The sequence below is a fragment of the Onychomys torridus genome, chromosome 3 (genome assembly GCF_903995425.1).
Source record: "Onychomys torridus chromosome 3, mOncTor1.1, whole genome shotgun sequence".
Lineage (NCBI taxonomy): Eukaryota > Metazoa > Chordata > Mammalia > Rodentia > Cricetidae > Onychomys > Onychomys torridus.
This window is the reverse complement of record NC_050445.1, coordinates 80,761,306-80,782,872: the sequence shown is the minus strand read 5'-3', so window position 1 is coordinate 80,782,872 and position 21,567 is coordinate 80,761,306. Positions and strand designations below refer to the sequence as shown.

Here is a 21,567-nt window from a genome sequence, read left to right as displayed (position 1 = left end):
CTTCAAGCTTACTAGAATACATTTTCTTTCTCCCTGCATTCTTCATTGTAAATCTCTTCTTCTTCCAAGGTCTCAAGCCACTCGTTTCCGCTGGCACCAACCAGCCCCTTTCGACAAGCAGCAGACGTGGGCAATAGATAATGTCTATATTGGGGATGGCTGTCTAGACATGTGCAGTGGCCATGGGAGGTGCATCCAGGGAAGCTGTGTGTAAGTTGGAATATTTCTTCTGCTAAATATCTTGATTTGTATTCCACCCAGAAGGTATCTAAAACTGGGTTTTTCATCACTGCCAAGTTACCTTAGCTTTTGAGTTTTCCTGAAATATAATATTGAGCTAATGGTGGAATTGATGTCTATTATAACTACATTCTTACTTAGTGATTAGCACCTGAACAACAGCTGCATTGTCAAGAGAGAGCCGAATTATAATTGACTATATTACTTTTTCTTCTGTTTCTGTGATACATTTGAGGCTTGAAAAAGATGATAGAAAACTTTAGGAGTTCATTATATTCTCACCAAAAATGATATTAAGTCCAGATAGAGGTAAGGACATACATTTGCTGAGGTTTAGTTGAAATTTCTCATGTCATTTGCATAATAAAATACAAACCTGGTCAGTGATTGGGCATATTTGACAGAGCCTGCTCTACCGCTTTCCTAGATCTTTAGCATCTTTGGGAGAATCTACTTTGAAAGCATTAGGATGGATGTGTATGCATGTGTTTTGGTTGTTAGTGTAGAGAAGCTAACAGAATTCATATGCTCTTCTCTACTAATCTTCATATACATAGGAAATCCAGCCCATGATTAATGATTGCATCCCATATCCAGGATGACTCTGAAGAGCCCTGGGCAACCTTCCAGTCCTGTCCTGAACTCTGTTCAGGGATGGCGGTGATTATCCAAAGCATTATCTGCTTTCAGAACACAGCCACTTGGTTCTTAAATGGCTGGAAGCTTCTGTTTAAAGACCAATTTCTTATAGTATTATCACCCAGCAATTTGGTTTGGCAGCTGCGGTCCTATAGGCTATCCAGTGCTGTTTCACGTGAGATGGGACTTCAGTACGTTGTTTAAAGTTGGTTCTTACTTCCACCTGCAACCACTAGTCACTCACTGCTTTAGGGAAGGCTGGAGGAGGTTAATCCACAGCCTGCCTCTAGCCTCTGGCATTGTTAAGGAAAGCAGGTGATCTTTGGCAAGCTTTGTGACTCTGTGAAGCACAGCAACCTTTCATCATCCTGGCCTAGGAAAAAGTTGGCTTCAGTAATGGGCAAATTCTCACAGGGGCTGTGTTTGATGTTGACTCTGCCTTTCTCTTTTTCCACACCCAGCTGTGATGAGCAGTGGGGAGGCCTGTACTGTGATGAGCCTGAGACCTCCCTCCCAACCCAGCTCAAAGACAACTTCAATCGAGCTCCCTCCAGCCAGAACTGGCTGGCTGTGAATGGTGGGAAATTGAGCACTGTGTGTGGAGCTGTGGCTTCTGGACTGGCTCTGCATTTCAGTGGGGTAAGAGTTGGGCCGAAGTTTGCTCAGCTCCTCTTCCTCTCCGCTGAGTCCCTGAGTCACTTTTGAAGCTTAACAGGCAAATCAAGATGCAGCAGCCCTTAATACCTAGTCAGGATCTGAAGTTTGAACAGTGCTAAGCATTTCCAGAATTGTCCTACCCAAAGCTTATGTTGCTGTCAGCACAGGGAAGATTTAAGAACACATCTTTAAAGGACTTACACAGGGTTCCATGCTGAGAAAGGGGCACCTATACAGTGTGTGCTGGGGTAGGGGTCCATCTGGATGAAGCCATAACTGAAAACTCTTGAGTTCACAACACATTTGAGATTAAAGAGTCAAAAACCTGGGAAATGAGCTTCGAAGTTTCTTGAGTGTATTAACAACTAATTGTTTATAAGTCACCCCAGAGAGAGTAGCTTGTCGGTAATTACTGAACATTTGCATTTATAGCATATTATTTTGTGAGTGGCAGAAGCAATGTTGGAAAGTTTTCCTTTGAAAAAAGTTATTATCATTCTATTTTGGTGCCAAATTTTAACTTTTTAAATGTATTATTTCTCTAATATCATGATTAGATAGGCAAATTAATTTTAAAAAATAACCAATTCACATTCAACTCTTTTTTGCTGTACTCTATCATAGAGTTTATATTGTATTTTTATATTATTTATATCCAATTGTTACAGAGAAGTAAAAAAAGTATATATATGTATATATCATATTAATTTTTCATAATCGACAACACTAAGAATGTTTATTCAAGATACTCTTCTACCTCAGGTAGAAGTGGGAATGGCCAGGATTTCCACATATGTTCAACTAACAAATATCTACCTATCAAGATTAATCTATTGATAATTTATAATTAATAAATAAATGGCATTTGTGCTGGGGAGAGATGGCTCAGTCAGCAAGTGCTTGCTTTACTTGGATTCCCAACATCCATGTAAAAATCAGGTATGGTAGCCTGTGTAAACCTAGTGGGGGAGGTGGGGAAGGGATTAAGGGGGAGGTGGAAACAGCCCACTCCTCAGAGCTCATTGGCCGGCAAGTCTGGCCAGTTGGTGAACTCCAAGTTCAGTGAGAAACCCTTTTCTAATTGGAGAATGATGGAGAAAGATAGCCAACATCAACATCTGGCCTCTACATATACGTGAACATGTGTGAGCATGCACACATGTGAATGTGTAACCCATGCACCCATGTGCACATACACTCACACAAAACAACCACAGACATACACACAAATTTAAATAAATTAATTTTAAAACATTTTAAAGGACATTGCAACTATCTCATTATAATTAAATTATATAATTGTTTCAGTTATAGTCATTTTAAAATTACCCATTAAAAATAGTTACCTAAGGGGGCTGGAGAAATGGCTTAGGGATTAAGAGCACTTGCTGCTTTTCCAGAGGACCTGTGTTCGAGTCCCAGAACCCACATGGTGGCCACAACCTTCAGTAACTACAGTTCCAAGGAATTCAACACTTATACTCACACAGATATTCTTACACACGTGTAAATGAAATTTTAAAAATAGTTATATCAAAATGTTACTTCATTAGTAACTGGTGCTTTTTAGCAAATGCTAACTAATAATTGAAAATAAATTAATAAAAGCTTTGGATAGTTACTTTAATTCCAACATTTGCTTTGCCTATAAAAATATATTAAAAGGAAACCTCCTTAGAATATATGATATTTGGTTAAGTAAGTCTTGCATACTGAAATTTGAAAGTTCAACAAACATGAGCTGGGCACCATGCTAGAAGCTAGTGTAAGAGAGATAATGACATAATCAAAGGGACAGAACCAGAGAGAAGCTGTACTCTGCGATCTGCATCAAGATTCCTTATTGCTGCTTTTTCCCTATTCTGTTCCTTTTTCTTAGGGCTGTAGCAGATTGCTGGTCACTGTGGATCTAAACCTCACTAGTGCCGAGTTTATCCAGTTTTACTTCATGTATGGATGCCTCATTACACCGAGCAACCGTAACCAAGGGGTCCTCTTGGAGTACTCCGTCAATGGGGGCATCACCTGGAACTTGCTGATGGAGATTTTCTATGATCAGTACAGCAAGCCTGGGTTTGTATCTGTCTCAGCTGCAATAACTAGGCTATCTAGCTTGGGAAGGTTCTCAGTATCCAGTTGTCACGGACTGAGGGGACCTCCAACTTACTCATCAGTAAAGGACACCTCAGAGACAGGCAGGAAGGGCTTCCTGGGGTACATAATAGCTAACCAGGGCTTTTATTTTAACAACAAAAGCTTTCCCATCCCAGAATAAGATTAATTACTAGATTGTAATACCAACAGCAAATAAACAGTGCAAAAAAGATGGAGGCTGAGTATATGATGATTTCATAAACATCTGGAGAAACAAACATTTGTTTACAAAGTATCTTCCTAGTAAAGACCCTGAACAGCCATCATACATGGACCTTTAAAAATATTCTAGAAAGACCAAAAGCAGTCAATGTAGCCAATTAGACAAGCCGAAGAGGGGGCCATATGTGGGGCTGCCTTGCTGTGGTCTCAATGACTCTGTTGGCTGAGGGAGGAGGATCAGTGGAGTTTACACATTGAAGACCAGGCTGGACAACATAGTGAGATACCCCCCCCACCTCAATAACAGAAGGGAGAAGAAAAGGGAAATGAAATAAAAGAAAGATGTTGAATCAGGAGTAAAACTCCTCCTCTCAAGGCTCAGCAATCTGTGGAGATGATGGGAAAATTGTAAGACCCAGAGGTAGTGCTTGACTTCAAGGATATTGAACACACTCCAGAGCAGGCCCTATGACCTACTGGTCAGCCAATAGAGTCTGCATGGACTCTTTTAATAGGGAAAGAGAACAGAATGTGAAATTGGGTCAGGAGGGAGGTAGGGAAGGATCTGGGAAGAGTTGGAGGAAGGGGATGAATATGATCAAAATATATCATGTGAAATTTTCAAAGAATAAAAAAAAGGAAAAGGTAAACTAATTGAAGTATTCCTGTTTCAAGGGAATGCGGCAGAGAATGAGAGAACAGGACACCTACCATTGTCCTCTGACCATGCATGGACAGGAACGTCCACACACTCACACATGCACACACACACCACATACTATAGTACTAATTAAAAAGAGGAGATGGGCAGAGGGGCTTTAAAACCAAGAGACGTGAGGAAATAAAATTTGGAAAGGCCTGCCTCAAAGCTGCTGGTCTCCAAGCATCCAGTAACCACATAATTGAGGGTGTGGGGTTCACAGACTACATTTTCCTGCCCTAATGTCAACACTCACTAGTTCTTCAGGGTCCAAAGAATGCACAGACTGAAGTGTTAGAAGCCGACTACACACATCCTAGTTGGTCCCCATTCAGAACACTGTCTACTATGCTAGGCACTCGAAAGAGCAGCAGGAAGGCAGAGCAGGTAGCTCAGGGGTAGAGTGCTTGTCTAGCAGGTGCAAGGCTCTCAACACCAAAAAATAAAAATAAAAAAAACAAGGAAATACCATGTCAACAAAAGGAAAATAATTAAACCTCTTTAATGTGAAAGTCAAAGACTTGAGTGACTATTGATACAGCCCTCAATTTTAGGATCCATCCAAGATTAACTTATAGGAACTTCAGTGCTAAGAAGCTGCACTTAAAAGACAGATCATGCTCTGCACAGAGAGAAAACTAGTCCTGTGAACTCTGGATATAAATCAAATCTGTGGTTCTATTGCTGGCTTTCAGTGGATGTGGAATAGTAACTGTAAATGTAAGCCTTGTTTCTATATAATGAGGTTTGTGTTGGAGCACTGAGCTATGTGTCCTTGGTGACTAAGTCAGAAGACATGCCTAGTTCTCCTTCAGTATTTCTTTCCCTGCTCTCACTGAAGCACATTAGCAAAGCATTATCTATATCACAGGCAACTAAGACCTGATTACTTTCAGGCTGAGGCTCCAGCATCCTCCTACCACAACTAGTGTCCATATTCCAAGCCTGTTGCTGGCATTGAGCAGATTAAAGTAGAAACCAACCCTTATGTGACAGGAAAACTGAGGTGCATATTGGTTGTATCTCCCAAAGTATGTGTTCTGTAGACCTGCAGTTACCTTCCCAGGGATGCAGATGTCCAAGGTCCACAGGCAGCACAGAGAACTCTGGGGCTCACATTGTTTACATTCTGTTTCTCTAGTTTAATGACTGGTAAAACAGCCAGTTAATCAGGGTCCACACACAGGAATTGATGGGTTGTTTTAAAAGCAAGAGTAGGGAGATGGAAGTGTATCTGGGAGGACCTGAGGGGAAGTTGAGGATGAGTATGATCAAAATACATTGTATGAAATTCTCAAAGATTTAATAAAGTTATGTTTAATTTGTTTCAGGGACTAGGAAGATGACTAAGTTGCAAGCACATTAGGAACTAAATTGAATGCCTGCTATCCATTTAAAAGCCAAGTCAGGTGGTTCCCACCTGTAATTCCAACACAGGGAAGGTAGACAGGACTCCTGGGGCTCTCCAGCCAGCCAGTCAATCAGAGAGCTCCAAGGGCAGTGAGAGACTGTCTCAAAATCTAAAGTGGAGAGCAATTGAAGAAGACACTCAGCATCCACCTCTGCCCTCCACTTGCCAGTGCACATATTTGCATGTGCAACTGTGGAGAGAGAGAGAGAGAGAGAGAGAGAGAGAGAGAGAGAGAGAGAGAGTGTGTTTTAGGTAATGTCCTCACTTCATTGCCCTGAAACATCCAGTATCTTACTGCTGTTTCTGATCTCCTCATACGAAATATTTACCCAACATTTCCCCACGCTCATCATTTTCTGTTAGATTCGTGAATATCCTTCTCCCTCCTGATGCTAAAGAGATTGCTACTCGCTTCCGATGGTGGCAGCCACGACATGATGGCCTAGACCAGAATGACTGGGCCATTGACAATGTCCTCATCTCAGGCTCTGCTGACCAGAGGACAGTCATGCTGGACACATTCAGCAGTGCCCCAGTGCCCCAGCATGAACGCTCCCCTGCAGATGCTGGCCCTGTTGGAAGAATTGCTTTTGACATGTTCGTGGAGGACAAAACTTCAGGTGATTTCTTCACTAATGCTGGATGAAAGTACATTGAAATGCAACTGTATGGGGTGCGGGGGGGGGGGGGGCAGTAATCACAAGTGAAATCAGGCCCTTTCCGGGATTCAGATGAGGTACAGAGACCAGAGCATCATGCTTCAGTCTTCCCGTTTAATACTGTGTCTCATCTGTACTGTCATTCTAAGCCAGATACATGTTTTAATAAATATCAGTTCATTGATAGGGTAATTGCAGGGTGGGTATTTCATTTCTGTTTCCTATTTTCGACTTTGAATGGGAAAAAAACAAAACAAAACAAAACAAAACAAAACAAAAATTTCCTGGCCTATTGTGGCTGTTGGTGGTGGTGGTGGTGTTTGGGTCAGGGCCTTACTCTAGTTCAGGCTGTCCTAGAAGCTCATGCTGACCTCAAACTCATAGTAATCCTCCTGCCTCATCCTCCTGGTTCTTTTATTGACATCTAAGGGCAGAATGTTGTATTTTCTATGAGTCAGGCACATTTGCAATGGCATTTCATGTTTCAGTTCATGTCTTGGGTTCCACTTGCTGTAGGTCTTGCTTCTCATCCTTCATCCTCAGCAGGGACCATTCAGTGATGCTAGCAACCTGTGGGAACTGCACATCATTCTCATCTGAATGCTTGTCATTTTATAACACTATAGTAAGTTTGAGGTGGTGTCTTATATTAAGTCTATGATTTTGCTACCCCATTTGCGTTGGTTGTACTACATAAAACACAGTGTGGTCAGATACATGGGTGATGTGTGAGGTCTATCTCCACCTCACACTATAAATCTACCCAATGTTGCAGCAGCCAGTTAGACAGTAAGGCATGGTGTCTCATCCTGCTTAGCTCTACCATCTTGCACAAAAAAATTATCATATGGCTAATTTTACCATAATGAGAAGTTTCCAGAGAAATAGCATACCTTGGGAAAATTTTAATTTAGGAAATTTTAATAACTTAAAATACTGAATTAGCAATATTTTATTGTAAAAGCAATAAATTGTGTTCAAGTCATGAAATTGAGAAAACACTGAAAACCATGGGGAAGAAAATTAGACTCACTGGCACATAACAATATCAGTATTTTTAATATTCCCTTAACATTCTGTATTCCTTTAACAAACATTTTAACAAAGCTAGGGTCTCAAACGTGATCCTATATGTCTTTTATAGCTTGCTTTTTTTTTCTTTGAAATTGAATCCTGTGATTTTTGTTGTTGTTGTTGTTTGGGGGGGTTGTGAGTTGTTTTCTTTTTTGAGTCCTTATTGCCTTAGAAGATAAATTTCTACTAGTTTTAAATGTCATTATGCTTTATACTTTGCTATTGGTGACTATTTAGGGTGAGTAATTTATTTCACTTATTAGTATATCGTGTGATACTGGTGTATCATGTGATACCATATGACAGCTGCATATAATGACCAAATCCACCCTGGCAAATGGAAAAGACTTGAAGTGGCCTCGACTTTACCAAGTGTTCCTATTCCCTGAAGTCACTAAGGCTTTAGCTGGGCTGAGGTACACACCTGTACTCCCCCCCTCAGGAGACTGGGGCAGGAAGGGTGTGCTTTGAGAGGCTGTGCCTCAAAACAAAACAACAGGAAAGAAGGGGGAGGGCAATGGAGGAGCAGAAGCGGGGAAGAAATGGGAAGAAAAAATGGGGAGAATGAAGCAGAAGGAAAGGGAAGGAGAAGGGGAGAGAAGGGAGGAGGGGAAGGGAGAGAAGAGCGGAGGGCAGGGAGAAGGGAAGGCAAGGAAAAGGAAGTTGTCACTGAGACTTGCTATGTAAGCAAGATCTGATTCAGAACTTTGCCAAGTTACTCATCCATTTTTCCCTGTGTAATAATTTACATAAGTAAGTTTACAGTCAGAATAATTTAAGCATTACTTCTGTATTAACAAAAGCCAGTATAAAGCAGTTTTTTGGTTTTTCGAGACAGGGTTTCTCTGTAGCTGATGGCATGCCTCTGACTCCCGAGTGCTAGGATTATAGGTGTGCGCCACCAGCACCCGGCGATAAAGCAATTTTAAGTACCTAATATATATGCTTGTTTAGTTTGGCCCCGACTAGTGAAGAAACATGTTTCCTGGCACCTGCCCATGTTGCAGGAAATGTTTGTAGCAACTGGAACATCTGCTCCCAAAGCAGCTTCTGACAGTGTGGAGGAGGCTGGTGGGCTTGCTGATGAACCTTGCATCAGAACTCCAGCATGACAGCATCCAACAAAAGGCCCCTCATAGAGAAACCAGCTCTGCATCTCTCTGGCATTAGAATATTGGGTCCCATTCTGGGCCTTTGTCTGTGACTCAAAATCCCTCAGAATGAAGACACAGATAATAGGATGGTGCCCTCAGCCATGTGAATCCCAGAAATAGGTTGTTCTGTAGACATATGTGCTCAGACCAGAATCAGACTCACTCCAGGTGAAGCCTGAATTACAGCAGGATTGCTTGGTCTCTTTGGATCTCTGGGGATGTCTGCCTCTGCTGCTTCCAGGCCTGCCCCCAGCCTCCAATTGTCTCCACTGCAGATATGGGGCTGAATAAGACGCTTAGAAAGTTGTTTTGTATTTTTTTTTTTCATTTCTAACTTGACTAGCTAACAAATAGAATGTTAAATCACTTCTTACCACTGGGCTTAATGACAAAAACAACCAACAACAAGAGTCAGTCTTCCAAATTTATCCCATCTTTAGATTTTTTTTTTCCTCAGTACATTTTCTCAAAGAGTTACTATTGATCTTGTTTAGAAAGGCTGAAAATTATTTTTAAAATACTTTTCCAGAATACTTAAATATTCATACCTAAATATTCAATTATAAAGAACGTTAGTGAGGTAAACAGCATATTAAAGATATCAGAGTTCCTTTCTTGCTGATGTTGTTTTGTATTGTTGAAGCCATCTTATGTAGCCCAAGCTCCTCAAACTTGCTATGTAGCTAAGGCTAGCCTTAACTTTGTGATTCCCCTGCCTTCACCTCCAAAGTGCTGGGGTTACAGGTATACATGACCATGCCCATCTTAATCTGAGTTTCTTAAATAATCTCTTTATATTATACCTTAATTTTTTCAGGTTGAATACAACTTAACAATTAGGATTCAAACTATAGTCTCTATGACAAACTACATAATACAAAGCTCAATTTTTCTCAAATACTGTCTGGGCCTCTAAGGTTATTTGTTCATCCAATTAGAGTGGTTTCCAGGATCCAGCAAAGAAGGAAACAGGGAATCGTTTGCAATTGTTCTGTTATGTGTGTGGAATAAATTCTAATGATCCTTTGATAACACAGTACCTATAGTTAACAACAGAACATTAAACTGGACATGGTGGTTTCTGCCTGTAATCTCAATACTCAGGAGGCAGAGACAGGAGGCTCTTCATTAGTTTGAGGCTACCCTGGGCTACATAGTTCATTCCAGGACAGACTGGGCTGTAGAATGAAACCCTGCCTCCAAAAATACAATAGGTTAGGTAGAGTGGATGGATGGATGGATGGATGGATGGATGGATGGATGGATGGGTAGGTGGATGGATGGATACACATTTTATTTCAAAATAAATTGAGGAGCTAGTCACGGTAGTACATTCTTGTGATATATAACACTCAAGAGACTGAAATACAAGGATCAATCCTGAGTTTGAAGCCAGCCTGAGCTATATAGTGAGACCTTGTCTTAACCATCCCACCTCTCAAAAAAAAAGGATTAGATATTTGTCAGTTATTCTAATACCCATGGTTATAAAATGATGTTTATATTAGTGTTTATGTGACATATTATATGTAAAAGAGATTCCTAAGATTTGATCAAAGTGAATGTTTAAGTCCTTGCTAAATCTGTCATCCATTTTTTTCTTTTTTTTTTTTTTAAGTGAATGAGAATTGGTTATTCCATGATGACTGTACAGTGGAAAGATTCTGTGACTCCCCTGATGGAGTCATGATCTGTGGCAGCCATGATGGACGAGAAGTGTATGCAGTGACCCATGACCTGACTCCCACTGAAGACTGGATCATGCAATTCAAGGTGAAATTATCATGCTCTCAATTACATAAATAACCATACACTAGCAATCTAACTAATCAGAAACATAAAGATAAAGGTCATCTGATGTTTCATTGACTTAATATGTACTTTGAAAAATAAAATTTGTTGTTAAAGTAACATACAGCTCATCTAAATAATGCTTAATGATTAAAAATTGTACTTCTATACTATTTCGAGGTAAAATTTCAGGCTTTGCATAAAAGCAGATATTTGCAATCAGGATTATATGCTTATAGAACAAAAATATTGGTTTAAAAAATTCAAGATACTTATTGCAACTTATTAAGTTAAGCACTATATATATAAAAATAAGTTGGCTAGAGATATAGCTCAGAGGTTAAGAGCACAGGCTGCTCTTCCAGAGTGCAATTCCTGGCAACCACATGGTGACTCACAACCATCTATAATGAGATCTACTGCCATCTTCTGTCATGCAGGCATACATGCAAATAGAGTACTCATATACATAAAATAAATGAATATTTTTTAAAGTATGTTAGCTTGGTATGGTGGTGCCCACCTGTAATTCAGGCACTTGGGTGACAGAGGCAGGTGGATCTCTGTAAATTCAAGGCTATCCTGGTCTACATAGTGAGTTCCAGGTCAGCTAGGGATAAATAGTGAAACCCTATCTCAAAAAAAAAAAAAAAAGGTAAATTGTTTCTGTATGAGACTAAAACTATAATTGTTATTTCTACTTTCCCTAGAAGCTATTAGAATGTTTCTGTGGAACAAAAACTTATAGACTATAACAGCATGATTAGAATTCATGCCAAGAGCAGCTTTGGACAGCATTTTAGCCGGCATTTCTTCTGCTGTGTTCTGCCTACCTGAGCGCCTCTGTGTCTGCAGAGCTGACACGTTGTGGCATTGTGCTTCTCTTATCGCTTCGCTGCATCTTGCTTGCAGGCGAAAGTGATTTATTGAGAGTTATAAATCGCATGACAAAGCAGTAAAATTGGTATGGCTGTTAGCAATCCTTCTTGGTCAGGTATTCTACCAGATGCAAGTGCCAGGCCATTAACAAAACAATTTGTAAGTGTGGGCGCAGGCCTTCCCAGGAAACCAGCCAGTGTGGCAGAGGCACAGGTTTCAGCTTCTCTCCCAAATCCCTACACAATGTACTTGGCACTCGCTACACTTTGTCACCTTGGGCAACCATGCCAATGTCCCCTGTCCATCAACAAAGCAAATAATGAATTTGAAAATACAGGGTGGGAGATATCATGGGATCTGTGCCTTTTTGCTGCCAATTCTTTGGAGATGAAATATGTAATATGGTTTTAATGCTTTGACAATCTTCATTTTCTGTTTATTAGATCTCTGTTGGATGCAAAGTGCCTGAAAAAATTGCCCAGAATCAAATTCATGTGCAGTATTCTACTGACTTTGGTGTGAGCTGGAACTATGTAGTCCCTCAGTGTTTACCTGCTGATCCCAAATGCTCTGGAAGTGTTTCACAGCCATCTGTGTTCTTTCCAACTAAAGGGTGGAAAAGGATCACCTATCCACTTCCTGAAAGCTTAGTGGGAAAGTAAGTCAAAAATTAAAATAAAGCATGGCTGCAAGCATGCAGGAGGCAAACATGGGGACTGCTGTCCAGTCTCAAATTCTGTGTCATCATGGGTAAAGTGTTCTCTTCCACCCTAGTGATGAATGAACTTCATGTTGTAATTCTCAGACTTGAAGATTTGGTCCTCAGTAAATAGCCTTGTCATGTCCTTCTCTTTTCTAAACCCCAGTGCCATCAATGATTGCCTTGGAGCCAGATGCAAAGACGCATATTAACTACCTTACTGGCCTTGTAGACTGTAGATCAACATAAAGATGTTTTCCAAATCCTTGATAGAGCAGGGAGCAAATCCCAACTCACACTAGTTGCACAGCTCATAACTTCTATTTTTCTCTTATCACAAAGCATTATGTTCTGCACCTGCAGTGAAACATAATTAGCCTGGATCAGTGGTGACCATGGCAATTAAACCATGCTCTGGAAAGTCTGTAGATAAGTTAATTTAAGGAGATTCCAAAGATTCCCCATCTACTGTAAAATTAAGAAAAGAGATGCATTAAGCAAAATGACAGGTGTGCTTCTGCTGGATTAATCATAGAGTCTGGCTAAGTCAAAAGGCTTCTGATGAAACAGATCATGATTTATGAGCAAGACTGAGCCTCTGAACAGGACAGATATGCATAGCCTGCCCAGTCCTTCTGACAGCATCTTCAGTGTCCTGGAATGGATCAGAAGAGCTCAGGCAGTTAAGATGCCAGGAGGTGAAACTGTGCTGCTTTCAGCAGCAGGTTACAGACTCCCACCTATAGTGACTCAATTTAAAATGAAGGATACTTTATCCTGGTGCTTGAAACCCGAGTTTGGTTCCCAGGACCCCCACTGTTTGGCTCACAACCATCTGTAGCTCCAGGTACAGAGGATCTGATGCCTTCTTCTAGCCTCCACTGACACTGCACTCACATGACAAGCTCCATACACAAATATGTGCTTATACACATAATGAAAATTCAAACTCTAAAACACATATCTATAACAAAAAATGTAAAGATGAGTAGACTCTAGGACTGGTTGGTTTGCATATTTAATAATGGCTTTAAGGACCCTATCTACCCAACCTGAGGACCAGAATTAGATCCCTCGCATACACATCCATATCTTGGCATACATGCTTGTACATGCACGTGCACACATATACACAAATAAATACAATAATAATAGATGGTGTATCTTTAAATGACTTCAAGGACACCATTGTCTTGCTCTCTCATCCCTCTGACAGTGGCACTAGTGTTGTTCTCAGCTTGAAGAGGGTCCCCCTGTTGAATATAAGATGGCTGCCAGAAAACTGGACCAGATGTTTCCTTACCTGTGTCCAGTGGGAAAGAGAGAGGGTTGTATTTTCTTCCTCAGAGAACCAGAACAGCAACCTCCTTGAATCCCATTGGTACAAATTAGCCCATTCCTAAACCACTTAGTAATTTGTGGAACTATATTAAGATGATCATCTCTCAGGGAGTCATCTGGAGTGAAATGCATGCTGGGAACCACCACCACAGACTTGCTTATCCCTTCTATGTGCTCTCTCATAGATATCTCTGTCTCCCTATCTCTGTCTCTGTCTCTCTGTGTGTCTCATATATGTGTGTGTTATCATATGTACATGCATTCTGTATATAATTTGCATAGTGTACAAATACAGCACTTTGTTCCGATGGAGGATTTTTGCTGTTGTGTAACCCATGTACCTACCACATAAAATGAGATGCAGAACATTTGCATTGCCCTAGAAAGTTCTTTAATACATTTTATTTTAATATAAGGTTAATTAGAGCCTTGTTTTTTTTTTACCCAGAAGATAGAGAAGAACTATGATGAAATTAAAAATCTCTGGGAAATTGTCCTTTAATATAACCCTTTCAAAATTGTTTTCTAATTACCACAGTTACCTTGAGAATATTGATAATCTTCAAGGAATTGAGAAGTTACTGTTTCCCAAATGCCTGAAGGCTGTGTGCATGCTAACAAGACTGTCATAGGCTTCATTCACCTTCTGTACAGCTTCAAAAATGTAATTAGTCAATCTAAATGTTCCACAACCACTGAAGTTCACTTCTTTTGTTCATCCAGTCAATAAATGGGCCAATGAATTGAATAGATAATTCTCAAAAGAAGAAACACAAACACAAATGGCCAATAAATATTTGAAAAAAAAATGTTCAATATCCTTAGCCATCAGGAAAATGTAAATTAAGACTGCTTTGAGATTCCATGTCACCACAGTCAAAACAGCATTGAGATAGCAAATGCGAATAGGGAAGGTCGCCCAGTGGGTAAATGCCCTTGCCACCAAGCCTGAGGATCAGAATTTCATCCTTGGACCCCACTTGCACACTGTGACACACATACACACACCAGGTAGGTAGGTAGGTAGGTAGGTAGGTAGGTAGGTAGATAGATAGATAGATAGATAGATAGATAGATAGATAGATAGATAGACAGACAGATGTAAAAATATTTTTAAGCAATGATGTCAAATGCCGGTGAAGTTATGGATAACTACAAACTTATGAAGAACTAATCATTGCTGTTGGGTGTATAAACTTCCACAACCATGATGGAAATCAATATTCAGACTCTTCAAAACATTGGAAACTACCATGTGATCCAACTATACCACTCTAGGGAATATAATAAAAGGATGCTACAACAACATACCATAGAGATCCTTGTAAATCCTTGTTTATAGATGCCTTGTTCATAATAACCAAGAAACAGAACCAAGAAAGATATGGTACAGGGCTGCAGAGATGGCTCAACAGTTAAGAATGCTGGGTGCTCTTCCAGAAGACCAGGGTTTGATTCCCAGCATCCACATATGTCCAGCGTCCTTTTCTAGTCTCTGCAGGCAGATAAATGGGCATGTATAACACCTATACACATAAAATGAAGAATAAATATTTAATGTGGTACAGACACATGATGAAATTTTATGCAGCTACAAAGGAAATGAAATCATGACATTTGCAGGAAAGTGATGCAACTGGAAATCATTATGATACGCAGAATAAGCCAAACTGTGCGGGTTTTCTTTCACCTGCAGAACCTAGATTTGAAACCTTAGTGCATGCGTTATGGGGGAAGGCCACAAAGCTAGAAAGGAGATCATGCAGGTAGGGAAGTTCCAAGAAAAGTATGGGATGTTGAAGGTAGTGGGTACATAGAATAATAACTCTGAAGTTGAAAGTACCTAGAAGAAGAAAAGGAACTAGCCAGAGGAGAGAGAGCGCATGGGGGGGGGAAGATGAGTGAGAACCAAGTGCGATGGTGCATAGGTGTGAAGGTGCCGTGATGAGATGCTTTACTTTGTATACAAACTCTAAAATTTAATTTTAAAAACAAGAAAAAGGAATCTGGGTTATGACTATAGATGACACTGTAAAATAATCCTTGGCTTAAAAGTCCTCACTGGTTTTTATTTGTTTTGCAAGTTTGTACAGAACTGAGTTGAAAGCAGCTGCATAGTCTTGTTACTAGAAGTTGGAAGTGGTTAGAAAACATTTTTATTACTCATTTCATCCATCAAGAATACCCTAAGTGTTTTTTCTCCTGAGAACTGAGTATATATGTAGTAAAATAGTTCTGAATACAGTTAACTTTTGTTCTTCGTTCCTTTGCTTCTGCCAATAGCCCTGTAAGATTTAGGTTCTACCAAAAGTACTCAGATGTGCAGTGGGCAATTGACAATTTCTACCTTGGCCCTGGATGCTTGGACAACTGCCGAGGCCACGGGGACTGCCTAAAGGAACAGTGCATCTGTGACCCAGGATACTCAGGGCCAAACTGCTACTTAACTCACACGCTGAAGGTACTGCTGGACCCTTCGCTTACAGGCTGCCCAATGCCCAGTTTTCATACATGAGACTAGTAATCTGTAGCAAGGGTGTGTGTCCCTGTTTGTCTTTGCCCTCCCCCCCCTCTCCCCACACCTTGCTTGTCTGCCTCACTGCTTTGCCCTGGCTGGCCTACACTGGCTGTGGACCAGGCTGACCTCAAACTCATAGAGATCTGCAAGTGTAAGGATTAAAGGCATGTGATGTGCCACTATGCCTGGCTTTTTTCTTTAAACAACAACAACAACAAAAACCACTCAGTTTAAAGTCAGTATTTAACTTTTTTTTTTTTTTTTTTTTTTGTATGTGGAGCTGAGGACCGAACCCAGGACCTTGCGCTTGCTAGGCAAGCGCTCTACCACTGAGCTAAATCCCCAACCCAGTATTTAACTTTTTTTAAGATCCTACTTTAAGCAAATATAGATAGCCCCACAGACCAAATTTTCAAACATGCTTAAACAGTGATCGAACTTTTTTCCAGAAAATTCTGTGGTCCAATTTATTAACTACTGAAATATGGCTGCATATTAACAATAGGATTATCAATTTTTGACACATTTGCTATTATATTCAGTATATTCAATGTGTAAAGTAAATGTAGTTTCTGAACACAGTTGCCACATGTGTTTTATTTCTGTAAATAAATAGAGCACATACATCATTTTAATAACAGGGAAATGCCTCAGCTAAAGCAGTACAATTGTCCGTGATAATGGGTCCCACCCGTGATCCTGGACTATGCAGTGAGTTCCAGGCCAGCCTGAGTTATAGTAGGAGATCCTGTCTCAAAAAAAAAAAGTACAATTCATTGAACCCCAGTAAATATTGAAAATAAAATTTGAGGACATTGCTCAATTATATCTAAAGAAAAAAAAAACTAAGACTTCATGTGAACATTCAAATTTCATTAATATCTCTCAGATAAGAAATCATACTGAACTCCAATTCAATCCTCTAATGAGAGCATGTGTGGTTAGCTGTGCATTTCTGGCTCATGTTCTTACATATGAACATTCATTTATAAAAATTGTGCTCATTTTCTCACCATTAGTGAAGTAAAGTGAGGCGGGCTTGTGTTTGCATGCCTTTAATTATAGGGTTGATTGTTCTATGTTTGGGCAAATGAGACTTTGTTCGAATCATTTATCTGCACAAAATAGAACTCTCTTAAAGAACTGGAGAAATGCACATAGAGATGCAGACAGAGGTGTTTTACTGCAATTGCAAGTCCATGTCACCTAATCATAAGATACAATTATGGCACTGCCCTTGCTTGGCTAATATAAAATTTCAGGGCTTGAAGGTCAGTAAATAAAAAATATTATTTATGTGTTTGGTTGTAGGTATTATGTTTCTAGGAAAGCTGTATTATTTTATTTCTTTGAATAGAAAACGATTGTCTCATGATTCTAGCCATTATTTAAGTTACTCTGATTTTGCATTTATTAATATTATATTAAAAAGATAATGACACATTGACCTTGAATCTACATTTTAATGTGTGTTACAATAAAAGTTTACATTTTATAGTAAAAAAAAAAGTTTAATTATTTAATTTTAGCAGTTTAAATTGCCTTCAATATATGGTAGAAAGTAAAATTATGAACATAATTTACTGCCTTTCAAACATATCTTTGAAAAAACACTGAAATCAGTTATATTATTTTTAAGTCCAAGTAAGTTTATTAGGTAAAGTACCAAGTTTATTAACCAAAGTGGGTATCTGTAACAACCCCCACTCCACCTCTCCAGACTCTCCTGAAGGAGCGCTTTGATAGTGAAGAAATCAAACCTGACTTGTGGATGTCCTTAGAGGGCGGAAGAACTTGTACCGAATGTGGGGTTCTTGCTGAGGACACTGCACTCTATTTTGGGGGGTCCACTGTGAGACAAGCTATTACTCAAGACTTAGATCTCAGAGGTGCAAAGTAAGTCACATTTTCTCATTTCTCTCCCAACTTCACAAACTGACAACAGAGCTATGACCATGTGTAGACGTCGTTATTCAGGACTTGAGTGGCATCTTTATTCCATCATTCTGATAGACAATGCATGTTTTCACTTAGATTCCTACAATACTGGGGACGCATCGGCAGCGAGAACAACATGACCTCTTGCCATCGGCCCATCTGCCGGCAGGAAGGCGTACTGCTGGACTACTCCAAGGATGGAGGTGTGTTTCATGAGTGACACCTGTGACTCGGACTGCATGTCCACACTCCACCCAACAACCCTCAGAAACATCTCTGCAGAGCTGTGCTGACAGTGATAATTATGAACACCCCAAAGACAACATGTCTTGCTTGTGTTACTTGTCCTGTATGGGACTGCTTCTAGGCGAAATCTACCCTCCCATAAGGGATTGAGAGAGATAGCACATTAAAAATAAAATGGTTTAATAGAATTAGTATTTTTTATTATTTATCTTTGAAATACTTTTATATGGTGTATCTTTATCATACCCACAACCCATCTCTCCCCCTCCAGCTCCCTCCAGGAACTCTCTAACACACCTTTCTCCCAGGTACCCTCATGTCCTCTTTTAAAACAAAATATTTTTTGTAAGATAATGAAAAGAAACAAATTTTGAATAATTTTCTGAGTAAAATATGATTTCAAAAGAATCCTAGCCCCAGTGAAGTGGTATATGCCTTTAATTCAGCACTTGGGAAGCAGAGGCAGGCAGATTTCTGTGAGTTTGAGGCCAGCCTGGTCTATATAGTGAGTTCTAGGACAGCCAGAACTACATAGTGAGAAAAAAAAAAAAAAAAACTAAGATGTGGGGGCCATCCCACCCCCACATTTCTCCAGGGTACTCTTGAGCAGGAGAAGCAGGAAATATTAGATAGACATATAGAGGGGACAAAAACAGATAGAAATACAGGATATCACCAAGCAGTGGTGGCTCACACCTGTAATCCCAGCACTCGGGTGGCAGAAGCAGGGGATCTCCAAAGCAGGGGATCTCTGTGAGTTTGAGGCCAGCCTGGTCTACAAAGCTAGTCCAGGACAGGCTCCAAAGCTACAGAGAAACCCTGTCTCAAAAAAGAAAGAAAAAGAAAGAAATACAGGATATCCTCGAGAGGGCCTAGACTGTCTCTGCCAAAGGGCTTTTAAAGGAATGCCAAGGGGTATCGCAAAAGACCTCCCCCCAGCACAGCCAAGTGTAGACCATCTCAGACACCTGCACTCAGGACTGTGGTCCAATCAACCTTTTTATGCAGACCTGGGTAAAGCCACTAGGAAACCTAAATGGGTTCCAACACTAAGACACAGCAAGAAATATAGCTGCATTATAGCTCATGTATTTATCTGCCAGAATGAAAACATAAATACCATAGGGACAAGAAAACCTCACCAAAGAAAACATCCTAAATTCATGAAACTATGTTAATAAAACTCTGTTTTATTATTTTGAAGTAACTATCAGGCCATTAATACCATAGGACAGTAGGGGAAAGTTGCTTAAGGGCTGGAGAGATAACTCTGTGTGTAAGAGCGCTGCTTGCCAGAGGGCCAAGATTTGATTCCCAGCACCCACATTGGAGCTCACAATCATCTGTAGCTCCAGTTTCAGGGGATCCAACAGTCTCTTCTGGCCTCAATGGGCATCAGGCATGTGGCACACATTCATATGTATAAGCAAGCAAAACACTCACATACACAAAATCAAAATAAATAAATCCTTAAAAATAAATTAACTAACAAGATTATTGACATAAAAACAATTCAAACTGAAAGAGTTAAAAATAATTTCTTTCAAAAGAAAATATGTTTTAGCAGTCTGGTATCAACTGTATTAGCCAAGTCACATGTTTTAAACATGTCCTACCCCACAGTCCAACTTCTTATCAGTCCAAATAATTGCAAATTATACAGAATTATACTAACTATATTTCTAAATCTAGAAGCTACTGTCTAGAAACATGAATTTTTTTAGAAATAATGCCTCTTAAGAATCTAGAGCTGAGTTTTAAAGACGGATGATATCATTTTCTTTAATATGTTTACTTTGACCAACTGTGTCTAAACCCTCACATTGTGATCAGCTTGTGTTGAAGCTGTCACCAGGTTCAGGAATTTGATAGAATTTGCAATATGCTGCTGGTTTGTGGGTTGTTTCCAGATGTTACTGTGCTGACAATTTTATTTTTATAGGAATTACTTGGACTTTGCTTCATGAGATGGATTTCCAGAAATACATTTCTGTGAGACATGACTACATCCTCCTTCCTGAGGACGCCCTCACCAATACAACTCGACTCCGCTGGTGGCAGCCTTTTGTGATCAGCAATGGGATTGTGGTTTCTGGGGTGGAGCGTGCACAGTGGGCACTGGACAACATTCTGATTGGTGGAGCAGAAATCAACCCAAGTCAACTGGTAGACACGTTTGATGATGGTAAAAAGAATTCTCCAAATAGTGTCCTCTATGTCAGCTCTCTGTGCAGATATCAGATGGGTCATTCCATAGCACGTGCAGGGTCTAGGACATGCTTCTCAACCTGTGTCTGCTGTTGTTGGGCCCTGCAGTTTATAAGTCTCCAAAGTTGGTCACTTGCTGAACTGTCAATTCAGAATTTAATGAATATTGCTAAATACAAAATGCTTTTATTATAATTTGTAATTGCAATACCCTGAATATTTTAGTCCTTTTAGTAATTTCTGTACCATAGAACACATACTGCAGATGCCTAGGAGGAAGTAGAATTTCTACCTAGAAAAACAATTACTTTTTTATAGCAAAGTAATCATTCCAGCAGCCTTTAGTAGTTTTGCCCTAAGCTTGGGCTCTCACCTGGGATTTATATATTAAGACAGTTAGATAAAATAAATAACTGCCCTCCATGGTAAACACAAAAGTAATTTAAAATTGACTATCTTACTTGGAGAAAAATAACAGATAACATTGTTTCCCACTAATTGAACAGAAGGCTCTTCCCATGAAGAAAACTGGAGTTTTTACCCTAACGCAGTAAGGACAGCGGGATTCTGTGGCAATCCATCCTTCCACCTCTACTGGCCAAACAAAAAGAAGGACAAGACCCACAATGCTCTCTCCTCCCGTGAGCTCATCATACAGCCAGGATACATGATGCAGTTTAAAGTAAGGGAAAGTTAAAGTGGCGACTTCTACATGGCCGTGGGAGAAGGGATTTGTTCTGAGAACTACAGACATGATTGATTTCATCCATTAAAAAATACTGTAGTTGGGGATTTAGCTCAGTGGTAAAGCGCTTGTCTAGCAAGCTCAAGGCCCTGAGTTCAATCCTCAGCTAAAAAAAAAAAAAAAAAAAAAAAGATACTGTAACTTGTGGTAACACTTTACAAAAGGCCTTTTTCTTCAAGTATGGTTGTTTGAGCATAGATAGTATCTGTGGTGATGCTAAGACACAGCAAGAGATATAGCTGCACTGTATGTAGCTCATATATTCATCTGCCAAAATGAAAAGCTTACATGGTGCCTGGAACCCTCCCATGACACACCATTCCCCTCCCTGTGACTTTCCTTAAACCTTTG

General features: G+C 39.9%; 1 protein-coding gene across 3 annotated transcripts in view; it reads left to right on the top strand.

The window, feature by feature from the left end:
- Positions 1-21,567, top strand: part of Reln (reelin) — a 459,087-nt gene that overhangs the window by 415,918 nt on the left and 21,602 nt on the right. For all 3 annotated transcript variants that reach the window (XM_036180358.1, XM_036180357.1, XM_036180359.1), the window contains 11 exons: positions 70-210; positions 1,341-1,518; positions 3,416-3,609; positions 6,327-6,583; positions 10,469-10,623; positions 11,964-12,178; positions 15,845-16,022; positions 17,800-17,975; positions 18,114-18,220; positions 20,206-20,448; positions 20,978-21,153. In XM_036180358.1, coding sequence (XP_036036251.1) covers positions 70-210; positions 1,341-1,518; positions 3,416-3,609; positions 6,327-6,583; positions 10,469-10,623; positions 11,964-12,178; positions 15,845-16,022; positions 17,800-17,975; positions 18,114-18,220; positions 20,206-20,448; positions 20,978-21,153 — 2,020 coding nt within the window. The remainder of the gene's footprint in view (positions 1-69; positions 211-1,340; positions 1,519-3,415; positions 3,610-6,326; positions 6,584-10,468; positions 10,624-11,963; positions 12,179-15,844; positions 16,023-17,799; positions 17,976-18,113; positions 18,221-20,205; positions 20,449-20,977; positions 21,154-21,567) is intronic.